This window comes from Protopterus annectens, chromosome 4.part1 (assembly GCF_019279795.1).
Source record: "Protopterus annectens isolate FY-2018-M chromosome 4.part1, PAN1.0, whole genome shotgun sequence".
Taxonomy (NCBI): Eukaryota; Metazoa; Chordata; order Ceratodontiformes; family Protopteridae; genus Protopterus; species Protopterus annectens.
Window position 1 is genome coordinate 510,727,094 of NC_056734.1, and position 16,192 is coordinate 510,743,285.

The 16,192-nt window shown below is 37.3% G+C and overlaps 1 protein-coding gene across 2 annotated transcripts in view; it reads right to left on the reverse strand.

Moving 5' to 3' along the window:
* Nucleotides 1-16,192, reverse strand: part of LOC122800943 (ephexin-1-like) — an 822,598-nt gene that overhangs the window by 208,263 nt on the left and 598,143 nt on the right. For both annotated transcript variants that reach the window (XM_044070328.1, XM_044070327.1), the window contains 2 exons: nt 11,118-11,515; nt 1,622-1,782 (listed from right to left, as the gene is read on the reverse strand). In XM_044070328.1, the coding sequence (XP_043926263.1) occupies nt 1,622-1,782; nt 11,118-11,515 (559 nt within the window). The remainder of the gene's footprint in view (nt 1-1,621; nt 1,783-11,117; nt 11,516-16,192) is intronic.

Genomic DNA, 16,192 nt, shown 5'->3' on the forward strand with positions numbered 1-16,192 from the left:
TACCTATCAGGCTTAACAGGAGCAGGAGGAAAAGAATCAGGGGTTACATTAGCCTCCGAAAAGGCATCATCCACAATATCCAAAACAGGAGGAATAGCCAGGGGTCTATGTTGGGGAAGAAGAAGAAAATCCCTCAGTCTTTTCTTGGATTCTGAATACTCCTGTCCCTCCCAGTGGAAATGTTCCCTCATTTCATGCAGAGTTTCCCCAAAAGAAAAATCCTCAAGAGGAGAAGCTGAAGGAATGGATTCTTCCGCATCAGAATCCTCATAAGGAGGGAAAGAATATTCCTGATCAGAAGAAGAAACTGAGGAAACAGAAGCCTGATCAGAGGAATCATAATAAACATCCTGCCTTGGCCTTTTGTCTGGAGGGGGATGAGAACCCCTAATCATTGTGAGTAAATCCTCCGCCATCTTGAGTAACTGTTTCTGTGACTTGGGAGCCAGTTCAGAAGAGGCCTGTGCTGAAGTCTTTGATTTAGAAGGAGTCTTTGCCTTTGTCTTTGGCTTTGCCTTTACTTGAAGCTGAGTAGGCCTGAAAACCCCTTCGGAAGCCGGTACCTGCACAGCGGCTCCGGACCCATCCGAAGGAGCATTGTCCGAAGGTCCTGCAACAGAGATATTTAAAGGCCTGGTTGGCTCCTCATGAGAGTCCGTTTCGGCCATCGGTTCTGAAATGGCCGACGACAGGGGCTGCAAAAGTGCCTCACTGACGACGGCCGAACCTGAAGCTGGCTCCACATGTGCGCTATCATCAGATTTGGACCTCGGAGGCCTGTTTTTATCCTTGTGACGCTTGTGAACTCCGGTAGATGGAACCGTGTCCGATGACATTTTGTAGTTAAAGCGCCTACCGAAGTAATGAAAAGCAAAATCATACCTTGGCTTGATTGTACGCTGATTGAATCTAGCACAAAACCGACAACTAGCTACGTCGTGGTCAGGGCCTAAGCAAGGAATACAGTAAGAGTGAAAATCCTTATGAGGTATTTGCTTCCCACATGAAATACAATTATTAACTTTTTCTGACATCGGAGTGGAGCAAGAAAAAAGTTTCCCCAATGGGGTACTTAGCTTTGAGTGGAGAAGAAAGTCTTCGGACCGAAGTAAGTAGAAATATTCATCAGGAGTCTACCGACCGGCACTTGCGAACTGCTATCACCGCACGGCAAGAAAGACTGGAGAAGATGGCATCGGTTGTCAGCTTTATACTCCTGGCGCTCTGATGCCAGGGAGCAGAGTTGAACAGCCGACGCCGGACCCAGACTTTGGGATTCTGGCCGACCGAGGGCTGCCTGCCGGCAGGGGAGAACCCTACAGTCATGACTGCAACAGTGAAACACGATGAACATCATGCCATATCTGAAAAGCATAAATGTGATACCCCAGTATGATATCAGATGAGGGACAAACAGTCCATAAGGTATGGCTGATAACAGCCCTGATGGTGGAGGTTGAAAAGCAAAACTATAGTTAAGAAAAAAATATATGCATTTATTATGCAATATAGTAATTTATGTCAAAACATGCACTGTAAGTGTCTAGGCCTTTCAATAACTACAGCCTTAACAGCCTCAATGAGAGAGCACAAGAAAGAAAGGCAGAATAAATATACCAACCTTTCACTGGCTTCCTGAATCTTGTTTATGGTGGAGAAAAGCCCTCGTTTTTCTTGAGCGGTCAAAATACTGTTGATTTCAGGGGACGCCATAAAATTATTGATGACAACTTTCAGACTTCGCATGTAGGAGGCTTCAGAAGACAATACTTCAAACATGCTCTTTAAAAGGAGGATGAAAGCAAAGCAACAAATGTAAGTAAAAAAGCAGGTAACAGACAAAATATGCCTTGTTCATATGTCAATGAAAACTACAAATTATTTCAGCTACAGCCCTCCTATCCTATTTCTTCATCACAGCCCACTGTTTACTGAAATGCAGCATATAACAACCATCACTCACAACTTCAGTTATCTCCAAGTTATAAGATGTCAGTACTCCACCAAGGTTCCATAAAGAAAACTGACCTTTTTACTCCCTTTCCACAGACTTCCAACTATTTGCCAAGTATCTCTCTCTCTCTACTGATCTTCTTTTTTCGAGCTCCCTTTTATTCAATATTTTTTTTATTCATTTAATGTTTCTTCTAAATTCAATATATTGAAGTATTTCTACAACAAGGAAATCTCTTCATTTTGATCAATATTGTTGCTCCTCATCCACCATTTTAATCAAGCTCCTTCAGGAAGACTTCCTGCACCATACACAGCCTAGCCTTATTTGGAGTACTGATATACTAAAGAATGGCAAAATAACCTCATTATTCCTGAAGGCAAAACCAGTGACAGAGAATATATTAACATCTTGCTAGCATTCCCAGCCATGATCAAGTACGAACTTAGGGAGAAATACAAACTTGGATAGTGCTATCTCAGTGCAAAACCAATTCCATTAAACAGTTTACTAAATAAAAATCCCTGCATTAGTTTCCATTACTAAATTGCATTACCTTACTCTTCTCATGGTTGCTCTTCACCTTCCATCTCTCGGACCACTTTTTCTGTTTTCTCAGCTTACTTTGAAGACCATCTCCATTAAGTAAGTACTAATGAAATTTATCTTTGATCCATCTGTGGAAATGAACACCATATTTTCCAGTCCCTAAGTAATGTGTAACATATCGAAATTGGAAACCCGGGACCAAGTAGAGATTCTAGGATTAGAAACTAATGACCACATATGGATTCCTCAAGAACATCAGTCAGTATACTTCGTTGACAGATAACCCACTATTCAGCCCTTATTCTGATTCTTCCCTTCCAGACAGCTTTTAATCAACCTACCGTCGTCACAACCCAATGTCACATGAAGTAATTTTCCCACCAATATTTTATCTAATATCAGATCAAAAGATATACTAAATTAAAGAAAATCACAATCAGGTTTAGTTCAATCCTTTTTATTAATTACACAGTTGTGACTGATCACTCTTGCCTGACAAGGTTTTTCCTCTAAAATCCAGAATAATTCCATCATTTTAAACCATTACCTGCTGAAAAAATGTTCAACCACAGACCAGAACAGTGAAGGGAGTCATGAACAAGATACTGCCTAACAGCACTGAAGCAACCATACAGTTAAAAGAAAAAATATGTCCTTTACTCAGAGGAACTTTGTGCTACAGCTTTGAGAGTAATACTGCAAAAAGAACAGACATTATAGCAAGGCAGCAGAGTGGAGCTGCTGTCTCACAGTGGATGTCTCTTTTGTTCAGTTCCTGTCCGGATGTGATAAATTCTCACTAGGTCACTGTGTCCATGTGGATTTTCACAGGGTTCTCCAGTTTCTTCTCACATTTCAAATCAAGCAGTGGTAAGTGAATTGGAGAGCCCCCAATTGCCTGCAGGTATAGCTGTGTGTGCATTTGTGATAGTGCTCAACCTCTCAGTTTAAGAATCAGGAACAATGCCAAAACAATGGAGGATAAATGTGCAAAAATAATTACAGATTTTAAATATTGCTGTTTATGTACTTAGAAAGATGTTAGAATGGCAGGTTTTGCATTACCACGTATTTTCAGAAGTATACAAACACAAATGTCTTTCATTGTTTAGTGATTGCAGTCCTTAATGATTTGCCAGAAACTACAAATTTTACAAGGAAAAACAAAATATAAGGCAAATCAGGAACATTATATAAAAATAAGGGACAGTTGAGAAGAATGGAGTGTGTGTGTGTGTGTGTGTGTGTGTGTGTGTGTGTGTGTGTGTGTGTAGGTGCGTGCTTGCATGTGTGCATGTGTATGTCCTGTCCCTTCTGTGACTGATTGCTACCCACCCAGAACTGCTTCTTAACCTCCCATATATATATATATATATATATATATATATATATATATATATATATATATGAAGGAAACTGACCAAACAGAGAAAGTTCCGATCTAAAAACAGTAGGAAAGAAAGAACAGGGCCATTTTACTTCTTGGTAACTCTTAGATAAACCTATAGCTAAGATCACTAACAGTACTGAACAAATATCTTGCTATAGTAACAACTATTAGAGGAACTAAACTAGTGGCTGTGAAAGTGTTAATACCAGGTATCAAAAACCTACTGTGGTAATGTGTTTGTAATTGCTGGGACTAATGATTTCTACAACATCCTCTTAGAACACATGACGTTTTCAATTGTTTTTTTCAGTCAGACAAATAACAGATATCGGCTTCTGTGAAATATCCCCATAGTTATGGTTTAATGATAAGTTAGTCACAAAGGCAAACTTATTTAACACCTACACTAGACACACTGACAAGGATATCTTAAGGGGTTTTGAGAGTCATACATCTGCAGGAAGGTATGATAACTGATGTTTCCATATTTTAAAGGATACATTACATTTTACAAATCCTGAAATGAATTTCTGACAAAGAAAAGGAGGAGATTTTTTTTTTATTTTCTTTATCCCAAATGCCAACCACGATTATAAAACAAGGTCATTTAAAAGGCATATAAAATGCTTTTAGCCTAATGCTCGTTTAAGAAACAAAAAGGAAGAGCCGGATCTTTTAATTCAACATGGTTAACTTCAATATTGTAGTAGTTACATAGACTTGGAAAAGTGACAGCTTATCATTTAAAGGGTTTAAGAAATAGGCAACCAAAGGAGTTAAAAGAAAGGTTGGTAGTGCCATGTTACTTCTACACAATTTCATAACTTCATATCAGGAACAAAGAGATGATGAAATAGTTACTGAATATAATCCTACAAAATGTTTCCCATTATGGCATGTTTCATACTTTTAACATACAGAATACCTAATGTGAACAGTATTAAATATGATACTTATTTAATGAAATTGGATGAAATTTTAAATAAAACCCTAGAGTACTGCTTGGAGACTAACTGCCCAAATGTTAACTTGCTAACCTGGTACTCAAACAGTTGCAGGGAAGCTTAGTTTTTTGATATTCTGAATTCACTTTAAGCAACATGTTCACAGCACTTCTGGTCTGATGAATATCCTATACCTGGTGTGTTTGAATAGGGAGAATTTGGTTAATTGCATGCAGATATGTGCAACTTAGGCTTATTTGATCACATCAGTTTGTCTTTTATTATATTGCATAATAAAACACAAAAAATCTGTTACACATTTCAATATGAAAATATTGGACAGAGACGGTTTTGATGGAGAACTGAAAAAAAGTGCTTGTTTTCTTGCTGTAAAACAACTGGAAATTAATTGAGAACTCTTCCTACAAACATGTATCAAGTATTTGCAAAAAATAAAATTAAATAAATACATACATACATACATATATACATACATAAAAACAATTAAGTTAAAAGGAAGTAGCAAAAATAAACCATGATGGGAAAAAGGCTTAAAAAGCTTATTTAATAATAAGAGGAGATTATAAAAGAGATATAAGAAACACAAGACGTATTTGAAGAAAAATGCTTGAATGCAATAAGTTAGAATTAAGAGCCAAAACAGGCACTATTTTTTATATTAAGAAATCATCCTTTAAATATGTAAATGGCTATTAAAACACCATTCCTAATAATTGGTCTATTACATATTAAAAGTAGAGTGATATTTTCAGCATTGACAATGGTAGAACTACTTAACGCAGACTTTGTGGACATATAATCAAATAACTTAACAATGAACACAAAGTATCCTATGGATGCAACATCTCAGTTTCTACTGATCACAAAAATGTAAGAGTCTCAAATAAAAAAAGCACAAAATCTACCTTTTTAACATTTTTGCAGGGAGGCAAGCCCCCCCCCCCCCTGCAAATTATATATAGCAACTCTGAGATCGCATGACAGTGAGGAAAAGGGTAAATTTCCCAATCCTCACTGTACCACAATCTCTATTCAAAAGCTTTCGGTTTTCAAAACCTCGATTATATGGTCTTGACAGGTCTATGGCTAACATCAAAAAGAATAACCATTCAGCAGCACATTATCAAAACTCCATCCATTGAACATGCACTTCATCGAACTTGTGAGACAGGGAAAGTAACTAGTTGGCCAACACTTCCTCATCTCACTTTGCTCCACTGTAGTGCAATCTCAGAGTTGGTATAAATATTTAGGAGGAGTGTGGGAAGATGAAGCCCCCCCATGGGTGGGTTTAAAATACTGCCATTTGTGAGACTGGGAAATGTTGGCCAAGTAGTTAATTTCCCGGTCTCACAGGTTTGATGAAGTGCACATTCGATGTATCGAGTTTCACTGCTTTGCATTCGCTTACATGCCATTTGATGATTATTCTTTTCGACAATTAACCATCGACTCGGTCTCGACCATATGGAGTTAGAGTTTCTGAAAACTCAATCAACTGATAGGGAGCCATTTCAGGATATCTAGTTAAGGCAATCTCTGATGGTGTAGGGATGATAATAACGCAAATATTAAATGACTTTCTTAAAACTATAAGGTACTAAAAGAATGCTCCAGTTTACAAGGGAGGTAATAAATATGCGTTATCGAGTTACAGACCAATAAGTTTAACATCTGTAACTGGGAAATGTTTTGAGTGGTCATTACTTCAACTTCTTATACAGGACAACAAATATAGCCCAATTATGGATGATAATCAGCATGGTTTTGTTAAGGGTAGGTCTACTCTCACTTGTCAAATCAAATTTTCTGATAAGCTTTCTTCAGTCTTACATTAAAGAAAAAAATGTGCAGTTGTATGTCTGTGTATATCCAAGGCATTTAATTGTATACTACGTGATGTCTCCCTTCTGGGCCAGTGATCAAGGAGCCTCATTTCTCATCACTGACACCAGTGGGAAACCATTAACTTTGGGAGAAATAGGTACTCACAGTACTTTCAGATGCAGCTCTCTGCACCAAGTACAATTGCCCTTAAGAGCACACAGGAAACACAGTCAGCCCGGGATCTGGATTTCTTTATATTTCTCTCTGTCCAGGTCCCCAATAAGGCTCCCTCACTAGCACAGCTATAGGGTTAAGCCCTCAGCTGGGTGTCCAAGCCAAGTCCTCCAGCACCCTCGCTGCAAAACCAGTGTTTTGTGCCCCTGCTCCAAGTAGCTGACACACACACACACACACACACACACGCACACACACACACACACACACACACACACACACACACACACACACACACACACACACACACAGATTTGATTTTCACACACACACACAGCTAAGAAAGGGTGGCACAGATTTATCCACTGTGCTCCCTTCTGCCCAGATTATAAAGTAGTTATCACTGCCACCAGACACTCCCCCAGCCAGCTACTCTAAGGCCCTTACAAAGGGTATCCAATTATACTGTGCAATATTAATACTAATACAAATGGTAGTAGTTGACCTCACAGCAAGACTCTCAGGAGTGGCCCCACAATGTCACCAAATAAATATAAGCACTCTCAAAGGTTAAATATTTTCTAAAAGGACCAAACACAATAAAAGTTTTAAATATATTTAATAACAAATAATAAAAGAACATGAAAATACTGAATATATATTTGCAGCAAACCACAGAGTTCAAATTACAGAAAATATTAAAAAAAATAGTGATGGACAGGCTCAGACAAAGAAAAACAGTAATAAACTAATCTTGCTATATATTCCTGACTGAGCTAAATACATTACTCTTCTGTAATAACTTACTTCGGCAAGGCAAGATGAAATTTGAGTGGTCTTTCTAGTCAGGCTTCCAAACAGAATACTCAATACTCAGATATTACTTTCTGTAATGTATAAAAAATATTATTTCCAGGGCTGGCGAATGACCTCATCTGGTCACTTGACTCTAAGTTCCCAAACTCTCTCTTTTGAAGTTGAGAGGGGAAGTTAGCATAGACATATAAAAATGCATATCTAAAGCATTTCTAATGTTTATGGCAGGCTTAAGGCCAAAAAACAATCATAACACGCCCCTTCTTTTTACTGAAGCTAATAAATAATGGCTTCTTCCAGACCTACCATCTCTGGTGCTGTTCATCAATGTGGCATGCCATTTTAATGGTTTAACAGCTCATTTACATTTCCCTTATTTTTCGTAAAATACACTAGCTGATTAACATCTGCTCTTCCAGTGTTCATGGTTATAGTATATACATTTAATCAGTTATTACCTGCATGCATATTTCCTTTCTGTCCAGCAGGACCCACGGTTGATACATTTTTCAACATGAACAACTTTAGAAATGCATTTTGATATTCAAGTACCATACAGTTCTAATACATTTGTAACATAAGCATCTGTACAAGTCAGTTTGGTATTCAAATGCCATGCAGTTCTAATACATTTGTAGCATAAGCATTTGCGCAAATCAGTTTGATATTCAAAAGCCATACAGTTTTAATATATTTGTAATGCAAGCATCTTGTATAAATCAGTTTGATAGTGAAAGGACATATACTTCTTTACAAAAGTTCAGCTGGCTATGCTGGCACTTGCCCATATCATCACATACTACATGACCGATTACTGGACAGTGTGATTTAACTGGATATAAATCTGTATATCACAGAATGGATAGACAACTGGTTAATAAACAAGAATTTGTGTGTGTTGTACTACAAGGCTCAAAAAGCCACAAGGATCAGTTTTAGGCCAGATATGGTATTTTCTACATTAGTAATTTCATCAGATGTTTGGATTACAAAATATGTTGAAGACTGTAAAACTGGAGTTATTATAAATAGCATCTATGACATTGTGGCACTAAAGTATTCAAGCATGCTTGAAGCATGGGCTAGTAAAACAGGCAGGAGGGTTTTACATTAGTATAAGCAACGTTATGTTGCATGGTTCCAGAGGTGAGATACACATCAAAGTAGGTGACTCTATTCTTGAAACAGTACCATATATAAAGACTTGGAAATACTAATCACCTCTGGAATAATACCAAAACAGCACTTTGTCTACACAAGAAAAAGAGCTATGACACAAATTGGGCTTATAGTTACTGTCTACTGTTATATCAATTATGGAATCTAGGCCTTTTTCATTTAACATCTGCATTGCTAATGGTACTGGAATCAGTACATGGATATACCAAAAAGATATATAGTGCTAAAAAATTATCTTACTTTGATGGATTAAAACATATTGCTTTGTACAGTACTATGTATAGGGTATTAAAGGGTAAGTTATGCCCTGTATTGAGGCCGATTTTAAAGGATAATTTTAGAGCAGAAATTGGTCTTGTTGTAGAGATACTATTTTCTTGAACCAGGGATAAAGGTTCTTTAAGGCTGAGTGCAATTACTCCTGCAGAAGAAATAATTATTTCACTCAAATAATACCTAAATATAGGAACAGGATACCATTATATGTTAGGAAATCTAACACATCTTACAGTATGGACAGATTTAAATACATTTGGACACTTAAATGGGTAACAAAATGATCACTCATGGTACTCAGTCTACACTTTTAATGGTATGATTATCCATGTAGTACTCAAAACTAGACTAGAGTCTCACCTTTAAAGTTAGTGATGCTTGTTGAAATACTGTTTAAAAAATCTGTAATGTCAGTGCTTTGTGAGTGGCGCTTGGAAAAAGGATTTGTTGGCACTGAAATGTCTGCTGCCATTATGATGCCCTGAAAGTATCCAAGCTGGCACTCCAAGAAAATGATCATTGATGGATAACCATCTTAGGCAGAGGTGTCCGGCACTGATACTACTTGTGAAAGAGCAAGGAACAGGAGTAGGATTTAACTAAGGGAGTAAGAAATTAGAATAATTGAAGTCACAATCAAGTTTGATACTCAATGTAATCAGCAGAAACAAGCAGCAATCCTCATTGAATAGTGAATCCCTGGCACTCCATGTACCAAGGAGCTCAGTCTAGAAACATTTGTCCAAGTAACAGACTATATCCTTTCTGTATCTTTAATGCTTATGTTACTCTTGATTGCAGCCCAAAGAAAATACTGGAATCCATAGTCTGCTTTTTTGAACTGGTTTAAATTTAAAAATTACAAATCCGTGTTTCAGTTTGGTGAGAAGGCTATGAATAGCAATATGAAATGTGAACATAAGAAGATATGGACAAAAAACAACCTATGGTTCACTAAGCCCATAACACCGCATTACTTAAGACTCTACAACAGCTAACCAAGCTCAGTAGCAGACCACATATAGCGTCATTATGAAGCAGTCACAAAGGAATATAACTTGTTGGTCAAAGTCATAGGTTCACAGTTACTTACTAGGCTATTTATCTGTGAGGATCTTTAAAAGCCTAGCCATATATTCCCATGAAATTTTAGCCTTTATATTTTAAACACTAATAACCCAGAGATGAGCAGAATAGTTAGATGTTGCCCCTATCCATGAGGTATAAGGGTGCTAAATCAGGGGTGAATTTATTGTTACAAAAAAAGGAATCCAGCACATCAAAAAGAAGACAAAACCTTGCAAGAGATCACTATTTATTCCATATTTTCCAACAGTGGCAAAGTAAACTGGTTTCAATGTATTACAGCATATTTCTCAGTACTAATCTCAGTATATCCTTAGTATTCAGGAATATGCTGAATGTTTGGAGAGGTACACACCGAAATGGGCATTAAAGGGACTTGCTCAAAGTGAGGCACAAACCCACAAGCCTGACAGTAAGTCTCTACCAACTGAACTAGCCATGCTACTGTCATTAAAAGAAGACTTTCTAAACCTAAAGTTAAAAAAAATAAATAAAAGAAACCAAAAAAAAAAAAATCAGAGCATGACATGTATTTATTAGAATACCCAAGGTAAAATGTTAGCTTGAAAGAAAAGAAAAAAGGACACGGCAAGGCTCTCCGTGCCTACATGTAATACACAATATTGACACATGACTTAAGCACTGTTCAGGCTGCTGACAAAAAAAAAACGTTATGTGTGATCCTACTCCATGATGGCTGTGGTACCAAGATGTTACTTCTATCAGCTACATCCTACGGGAAGGCTCAAATTTCAGAATACATATGTCAGAAAAAAGTAAGTGCAAAAATATAACAACTTGCACAATGCACTGCTTTGTTTTAATGCCACACTCTTTTCCTATTTATATTTCATATTTTTTCTGTTGTAAAGCTACAAAAACATATACATTATTTACTGACCTCTTGTAGTCTGAGTTGCCTTTTGTTGAGCCTGGCAAGAATCCCACTTTCATGTACAAGACTCATATCCTGCCACAAGGCTCTTACAGTCTTTTTTCTCCTCCTGTTTGCTCTCCGAGAAACCTCATCAGACTGTATCAGCTCATCACCCTCCTGCTTGTCCACTGTTTGTGGAGATGTGCTGTGTACAAAGTCTGCAGTGCTCTCTGACAAAGATCTGGAAATACTGACATTCTGGCTGAGCGGGACATTCTCTTGTGTCACTGGTGTTTGGGTGACATCGCAGCTTGGTGACACATTAAAACTGTCCAAAGAGTTCTCATCACTTGAGGTTGAAAACAGCTGTTCTTTAATTTCTCTGTTAATGCAGTCCTGGCTGTATATCTGGTAGAATGGCTCTGAAACAGATTTAGAAGAAAAGTTAGATTCACTTCTACCTTAATCCTTTACATTTACGCCCTGTGAAGTCCGCTTTTTCATTAGCACTCCCAAATAAATAACAGTTATGTTTTTTCTTAAGAATGGAAAAGTATTTCTACCAAAGATAAAGAATCAAATTAACATCAGATCTATAAAAGAACCATATAATATGAACATCATATGGCTACTTAAAAAATGCTACAGTCTCTAACCAATAGCGCAATAGCACTGTGTAGCAGTATCATTCACATGAATAGACAAGATGTTTTAAGGATGGGGTGGTGCTCATGGAGGTGGCAGAGGCCACTGTTCCAATTTACTTGGGTGTTTGTGTGTGACTGCCACCGAATGCCACTGTCACAAAAGTATATACAGGAGCAAATGCTTTAGTGTGCACAAGACAGTGGGTTCAAGTTCTCCTCCCTAAAATTGGTAGGCAGGCTGTAAGATACACCAGCCTTCTAAACTCAGCCTATGCAGTATTAACTAGCGGCACTCTTTGTGTATTGGGATTAGTGAAATCAGTCATGAAAATTCGACATGAGAACCAAAAAGAACTTATCATGACTTTTTATAAAAATGTAGGACAGCTGCAACTCTCCTGTCTTCTCTCTCCATTGCAGAATGCTGGACTGATCCGTGTATTACAGGTGAAAAAAATACATTTCTGAATGGTTCTTAATGCGCAGAGTGGACCAAGTTTTGGAGTATCAGTTCAGCAATGTTCCACGTTTTTTAAAGTCTAGCGAATAGCAATGCAATAAATATAAAGGATGTAATTAGAGGCTTCACATTTCTACACCTAACTCCCATGCTGCCATCCACATCCTATCCAGAAACACACAATAAAATTGTCCTTTTTCTCTACAGCATATATCCTAATCAAGTAATTAAAATGAGGAGCATATACTAACACGAAAAGTATTAATTAGGGTAGATGCACCCACAATAGTATGGTTCATTGCTCTGTGGCATATAGATTAAGCAGATAATTAAAATGTGTAAAATATATACTAAAATTAAAGCCATTAATTGGGTAACTAGTGACATAATCACATATAAAACACTGGATAAAGATACCTTCTCTGCTGCCTCAGTTTTCTATTTTCCATTCATGTTTCTCTTTCTATAGATGTGACCTTTTTGATGATTTTAAGTTTAATTCACCCACGAGTAACAGAACAATAACACACTATATGCAATTTGGCCAAAATGCTATCCTACTCAAAATGTAATCTCTACACTGTGGAACACAAGGTACATGACTGGCTTTTCAAACACTAAGCATTTTGGCAAATGCTCTCATCCTCTTTGGGAGTATACATTGTCTAACATCAAGGTCCTGTTACTGTGACTAAAAGGATAGTAAAATGGCACCCCCTAAAAGAAATGACAGCTATTAGTGCCTAAACCACAGGGTAAAAACATCATAGGAATAAACCATTCAGTAAAAATTGCAGGAAAACTCAGCCAAGCTACAGACTTCACCACATAATACATTACATCTCCTGTATCAGAGGCCCATGGAGCATATGCAAATGACCCATTCAGGACAGACTAGAGTTTCAGCTACATGGCTTCGGAATGCCCATGACTTCAACATTTTAAGTCTTTATGAGAATAATCAGGCCAATAAATCCAAACCCCATGAGATGCAGTATTATTCAGTACACCAACATATTAAATGTGTATGTAGCTTGTGTGTGCACCTGTTTACATATCCACATAGATAGAACATATTTAAGCAGTTTCACCTATTGCACGGAATTGATACCAGCCCAAATGCAGGCTGTTGTGAGCTGCATGACAACTGGATAAGTGCCTCAAAGCACCTTGTATGTGTTGTAATATCTTATCAATGCACAATCCATCTTGGGTTGCTATACTTACAGATTATTTTTTTGGTTTATTTTTAGGTATGGGTTTAACATATTTTACACACCTGTGTTAGCCAATCAGTTTATTTGAATGAACCATTTTATGACACGCACACACACTGTTTGCGTGTGCTTCTGCGTGTGTGTGTGTGTGTGTGTGTGTGTGTGAGATACACATATATATATATATATATATATATATATATATATATATACACATACACACACACAAAAATAGTCCCTGTCATCTATGGTTAATCCTGCTTAACAGGATATATATTGTCTGCTTAGGACTTCTAGTTTTATCATTCTGACACTAAGTAGGACTTGTCCTGAACCAGAATTTCATTATCTTTCAAATGTTTGGGGGGGGGTCAAGCTGACAGACTTATGCCCATCTGTGCACCATTTTGCATCTGGTGGGTAAACATCTCAACTGTCCAAATTTTGAAAAATGCCCATATTTTTCCTCATAGCTTTGGTCTGTTCCTCATAAAATGTATGCTTTTCTGTCAGACATTTGAATTTATGGCTTTATATCCTTTGGAAAATGTATGCTAAAGCAAAACCTGCTACTCTAGCAACTAAGTTTATAAGAGCAACATTTAAAAATCTGTTCCTGATTTTGGGCCTTTCTCCTCCAATTCTTAATTTGTGTACTCTGAGGTTGACAAGTATGCAGGTGGGACCTTTCCTCATTTGATTTCTAACATGGAGACAAATGTGCAGTTGCCTCTGAATGTAGAATGACCTGCTAAATTATAGATGATCAAAGTCTCTATTGAAGCAACTCATATTCCTAAATTACTATTTCCCACTAAATATAAGAAACATTTTTGTACAGCAACAGCTAGCAGCTTTGCTACCTACATTGCCTAATTTGTACAAGCATTCTGAGTCCACTGCTTTACTTAAAATATATGCTACAGTTAGAACAGACACAGACTAAAGAGGCTATTTTCCTAATAAGAAGACTTTACAGCAGAAAGGCTCATCGATGAAAACTTCAATGACTGGTTTCACCAGAAGGTGATGATGTTTTAGGATAAGCTTAAGTCCTCCAGGGCACAAAGACCATAGAAAGTGAAGCTTTAACATGGTAGAACAGCAGCACAGAATTAATATCTGTTCACCCAGAAAAACATACCTACTCAGAAATCATGTTTTAGGAGAAACAGTTTTCTGTATCTTCATTTCAATAAATTGGAACAAGCTGCTTTGCAATGTAAGGAATCTAACCAGCAAGAAACTATTTAAAGTCAAAATTCATTATTGCCATCTAAACCAGAGTAGATACTTAAATTCAAGAGAAGTTCCCTACCGGGTTCAACCTCCCTCTTTTTTCACAATCTAGTATTGTTTCACATAAACCAACAAACTTATGTTGTACTGGTAATCAGAGGTGCAATAAAGTCATCTGTTGCCCTAGACCATGCCGGCTTTCATGCCTACGCCTCTAGAAAAAGAAGCATAATAACTCCCCATTAGACTTCCTAACATTTACCAACTGTAATTTAAGCAGCCACAATGCCTTCTAAGCATTAATTCTTCAGGGAACAGTTGGGGCATCATGTAAACTGGCAGTTGCAGACTGTGCCCCATTACATTTTGCAACCAGCCACACCCTTTTCTCTACCCTTCCTATGCAATTCTTTGTTGTTTATTTATGTGTGTGTGTTTATTGGCCAGGATAGTCTGACTGAGGTTACTAGTCTCTTTTCCAAAAAAAAAAGTAGTAAAAAAAATATGCAGTGAAACATGCATTTTTGTGCAAAAACTAAGCTAATGTAAGAAAAATTACAAAACAGAATAATTTTTATTTATTTTATTTTATTTTACATTTGTTTACTGGGCTAGTCTGGCTGGATACATGTCCATTTTCAGCAGAGGCCCGAGGAGAAAAGCTCCACTATATACTAGAAGGTAACATAAAAAATAGTACAACGGGATGTAAAATTATAAGCATGACAAGAAAATTAGTCCAATGTAGCATAGTAATGGTACTAAAGCAATTTGACAATAACTATAATTAGCAAAACTTAAACGAAACTATAATTAGTAAACTTAGCAAAGCTATACCTATAACATAAAGTGATGATTTATGTTTGCAAATTCTTTGCTGTAGTAGGAATAGTACAGTCATAAAAGAAAGAAAGTAATAAATTACATAAGAGTCTATAAGGTATTTACAGTATTCACAGTATTCACAATTGTTATAATCGTTTTGTGCCAGGGCAATAGATTAAGAGGCAGATTTGCATAGCTGGGAGCAACCTATAAATTTGGGGGGATAACAGGTTGCAGAGGTAAAGTAGTATCCAAGTGGATAGTAGATAGTTGCAGAAGAGGGGTAGTATTAGTGATAGGGACAAGCACAGAGGTAAATGGAGAGAAATGAGAAGAGGGTTGGATGCTCAGGTCAGTCAGGGTTTGAGCAGGGGCATAGCCAGTGAGACACAAAATAGTTCCTCAGTTGTTTCTTGAAAAGTTGAGAAGAGCCTAGAGAGGTCAGTTCTATGGGAAGTTTATTCCAGTATGAGCCAATGGCGTTTGTAAACAAGGAGTCACCAGCTTTGTTGTGTGTTTTGAGAGTGGCAACTAGTAGTTTGTTGGCTGAATGATGGGAAGTAAGATTCCTGTAAGGGACAACAAGGTTATTTAGTATGGGTGTATTAGAAGGGTAGTGGAGGATTTTATAGGTGATAACTAATTGATGTAGGAGAATAAGATTTTGGAGTTCGAGCCAGTCAAGCTTTTTGAGGTTAACACAATGATGGG